At 59.3% G+C, this 3,235-nt stretch overlaps 1 protein-coding gene across 1 annotated transcript in view; it reads left to right on the top strand.

The window, feature by feature from the left end:
- Positions 1–2,376, top strand: part of COMP (cartilage oligomeric matrix protein) — a 22,353-nt gene extending 19,977 nt beyond the window's left edge. Inside the window, exons 14-20 of the mRNA XM_031064988.1 lie at positions 5–95; positions 631–809; positions 960–1,008; positions 1,164–1,360; positions 1,471–1,643; positions 1,825–1,964; positions 2,096–2,376. Of these exons, the coding sequence (XP_030920848.1) occupies positions 5–95; positions 631–809; positions 960–1,008; positions 1,164–1,360; positions 1,471–1,643; positions 1,825–1,964; positions 2,096–2,142 (876 nt within the window). The 3' untranslated portion in view covers positions 2,143–2,376. The remainder of the gene's footprint in view (positions 1–4; positions 96–630; positions 810–959; positions 1,009–1,163; positions 1,361–1,470; positions 1,644–1,824; positions 1,965–2,095) is intronic.
- The last annotated feature ends 859 nt before the right edge of the window (positions 2,377–3,235 follow it).

Genomic DNA, 3,235 nt, shown 5'->3' with positions numbered 1-3,235 from the left:
GGAGGATGATGATGATGATGGCATCCCCGACTTCCGACCCCCCGGCCCCGACAACTGCAGGCTGGTGCCCAACCCCGGCCAGGAGGACGCGGATGGTGAGGGAGGGAGGGAGGGAGGGAGGGAGGGACGGGTCCTTTGGGGTCCCTGGGGTGGCTCCAGGCTCTGGGAGCCGCAGGAGTTTGGGTTTTGTTGGCACTGACTCGTGCCAGGCCTGGGACACTGCAGGTGTCCACAGTGCCAGCACTGGGCCGGGTTTGGGAACAAGTTTAGGACCAGGTTTGGGGCCATGTTTGGGATCAGGTTTGAGGCCAGGTTTGGGATCAGGTCTGGGGCCATGTTTAGGGCCATGTTTGGGGTCAGGTTCAGGATCATGTTTGGGATCATGTTTGGGATCATGTTTGGGGTCAGGTTTGGGATCATGTTTGGGATCATGTTTGGGATCATGTTTGGGGTCAGGTTCTCTCTCCCAGAACTGTCTGGGGTTTGAGGGGTTTCTCTGCAGCTCCTTGGGGTGTCCCAGTCCCTCAGTGCCCTCAGCTGCCCCTGGTGCTGCCCGAGACTGAGCAAACCCAGGGCAGGAGCTGCTGCTCCAGGCTCCTTCCTCCTCCTCCTCCTCCTCCTCGTGCCCAGGGGACGGCGTGGGGAACCTGTGTGAGGATGACTTCGACAGGGACATGGTGATCGACAGGATCGACGTCTGCCCCGAGAACGCCGAGGTGACGCTCACAGACTTCAGGGCCTTCCAGACCGTGGTGCTGGACCCCGAGGGGGACGCTCAGATTGACCCCAACTGGATCGTCCTCAACCAGGTGGGGAGAGCCCCGGTCCTGGGGGGTTTTCCCTCAAAGGCTCCGTGGTTCTGCAGTGCCCAAATCCCCGAGTCACAGCCCTGGAGCAGCACAAGAGGGAGTTGGGTGTGTCTGGAATTGCACTAAAGAGTCACAATTCCTCTTTCCCAGGGCATGGAGATTGTCCAGACCATGAACAGCGACCCTGGCCTGGCTGTAGGTGAGGAATTTCCCTTCTCCCTTTGGGAAATCATCACTCGCTGCAGCTTTGAGCATCCACTGCTCCATGACCCTGTTGTGCACAGAGTCCAGATTCCCCCTGGCAAAATCCACCTCCCCAGCTGAATCCTGGCTCTGTTCTGCTGCCCCTGACAGGGTACACAGCCTTTAACGGGGTGGACTTCGAGGGCACCTTCCACGTCAACACGGCCACGGATGACGACTACGCCGGGTTCATCTTTGGCTACCAGGACAGCTCCAGCTTCTACGTGGTGATGTGGAAGCAGATGGAACAGACCTACTGGCAGGCCAACCCCTTCCGGGCAGTGGCAGAGCCTGGCATCCAGCTGAAGGTACAGGAACCCTGCTGGAGGAATTAATTCCCTGCTGGAATTTTGCCTCGGGATCAGCAGCTGTGTGGAACCCTCTGTGCACACGTTGAGCAGGCTCTCCTCTGTCCCAGGCAGTGAAATCCAAAACGGGCCCTGGGGAGTACCTGCGGAATTCCCTGTGGCACACGGGAGACACCACGGACCAGGTGAAGCTGCTCTGGAAGGACCCCAGGAACTCGGGCTGGAAGGACAAGACCTCCTACCGCTGGTTCCTGCAGCACCGGCCCCAGGTCGGCTACATCAGGTGAGCCTCGGGGCAGGACCGTCCCCACCAGGGAAATCAAACCCCAGGGAGCCCCAGAACGTTCTGGAAGGGAGCTCAGCCATGGGCAGGGACCCCTCCCGCTGCCCCTCGGGCGTCCCGGGGATGGAGCAGCCCTGAGGCCGGGGCAGCTCCTGCCATTCCCTGCCTTGCTCCCCTCCAGGGCTCGCTTCTACGAGGGCCCCGAGGTCGTGGCAGACACTGGAGTTGTCCTGGACACCACCATGAGAGGGGGACGCCTCGGGGTCTTCTGCTTCTCCCAGGAGAACATCATCTGGTCCAACCTCCGCTACCGCTGCAACGGTGAGTTGGGAAAGGCAAACTGGGAATTCTCCTCCCTTTTCCAGTCATGGACACCTGCATGGGAACGGGGCAGCAAACGGGGCCGGAGGCTGTTTTCCCCGGCCCTGATCTCTCTTTGCTTTAACGCTCAGACACCATCCCAGAGGACTACGAGACGTTCCGGTTCCAGCAGGATTAATCCCCGCCGCCCGTGCAGCCCCCAGCCCGCGCTCCCCGCCCCGCTCCCGCTCTGGAATGCCGCCCCGAGAGCTGTCAGCGCCTCCCACCCCGCCCTCGCCGCCTCCAGCTCCCCTGCCCCACCAGCAAATCCCTGAAAATGTTACGCGAATCCTCCGGGAAGGGCAGAGGTGGAGACAGGGAGTGCGACCAGGAGCCCGAGCTGCTGCCAGCCCCGGCTGCGGGCCGCGCTGGGAGCTCCGGGGTGGTGGGAGCTGCTTTGGCGGGGAGGATTCCCAGGAATCTCCTCCCTGCCCCAAGGCTCCCGAGTGTGAATGTTGTTTTCCTTTTCGAGACCTGCCGCAAAGCAAACTCAGCGCGAGTCTGAGAGGGACGCGTGGAGCAGCCTCGGCACAAGTTGCTCGTTTTAGTAAATGAAAAAAAAAGCACTTTAAGGAGAGTATCTTTGTTCTGGAGTGTTGGAAAATAAAACACTTGGAATGCTGGATAATAAATTCTGGATTTCTCCTTGGTCATGTCTGTGTTCTCTCCACTCTTCTGAAGCTTCTCCCTTGCAGATGTGGAAGGGAGGAACCGTCCAGGGCTGAGCTCAGTGGGGCTGAGAGAGCCCTGGGCTGGACTGGGAATTTTCTTGGAAATGCCAATGCATGGAGGCACCTCTTCCTCACGAGCCTCCCTCTCCTCAGCCCTGCCCTGCCAGGTTCTTGCTGGAACAACAATTAAGGCTTCTCCCTTTTCCCCACAGGATTCTCTCCCCTTTTCCCCACAGGATTCTCTCCCTTTTTTCCCACAGGATTCTCTCCCTTTTTTCCACGGGATTCTCTCCCTTTTTTCCCACAGGATTCTCTCCCTTTTTTCCACGGGATTCTCTCCCTTTTTTCCCACAGGATTCTCTCCCTTTTTTCCACGGGATTCTCTCCCTTTTTTCCCACAGGATTCTCTCCCTTTTCTCCACGCTTTCCCCATCCCACCCCTCCACCCCCTGAAGACAAGAGCCAGCGGATTTTACCCCTTCAGGCCTTTATTTTGATAAAATTGGTCAAGCCCACATAAGGCAACGCACACACGGCTCCGCCCGCCCCCCGCCCGCCCCA

Source organism: Geospiza fortis, unplaced genomic scaffold (genome assembly GCF_000277835.1).
Source record: "Geospiza fortis unplaced genomic scaffold, GeoFor_1.0 scaffold685, whole genome shotgun sequence".
Classification (NCBI taxonomy): Eukaryota; Metazoa; Chordata; class Aves; order Passeriformes; family Thraupidae; genus Geospiza; species Geospiza fortis.
This window is presented reverse-complemented; position numbering and strand designations above follow the sequence as displayed.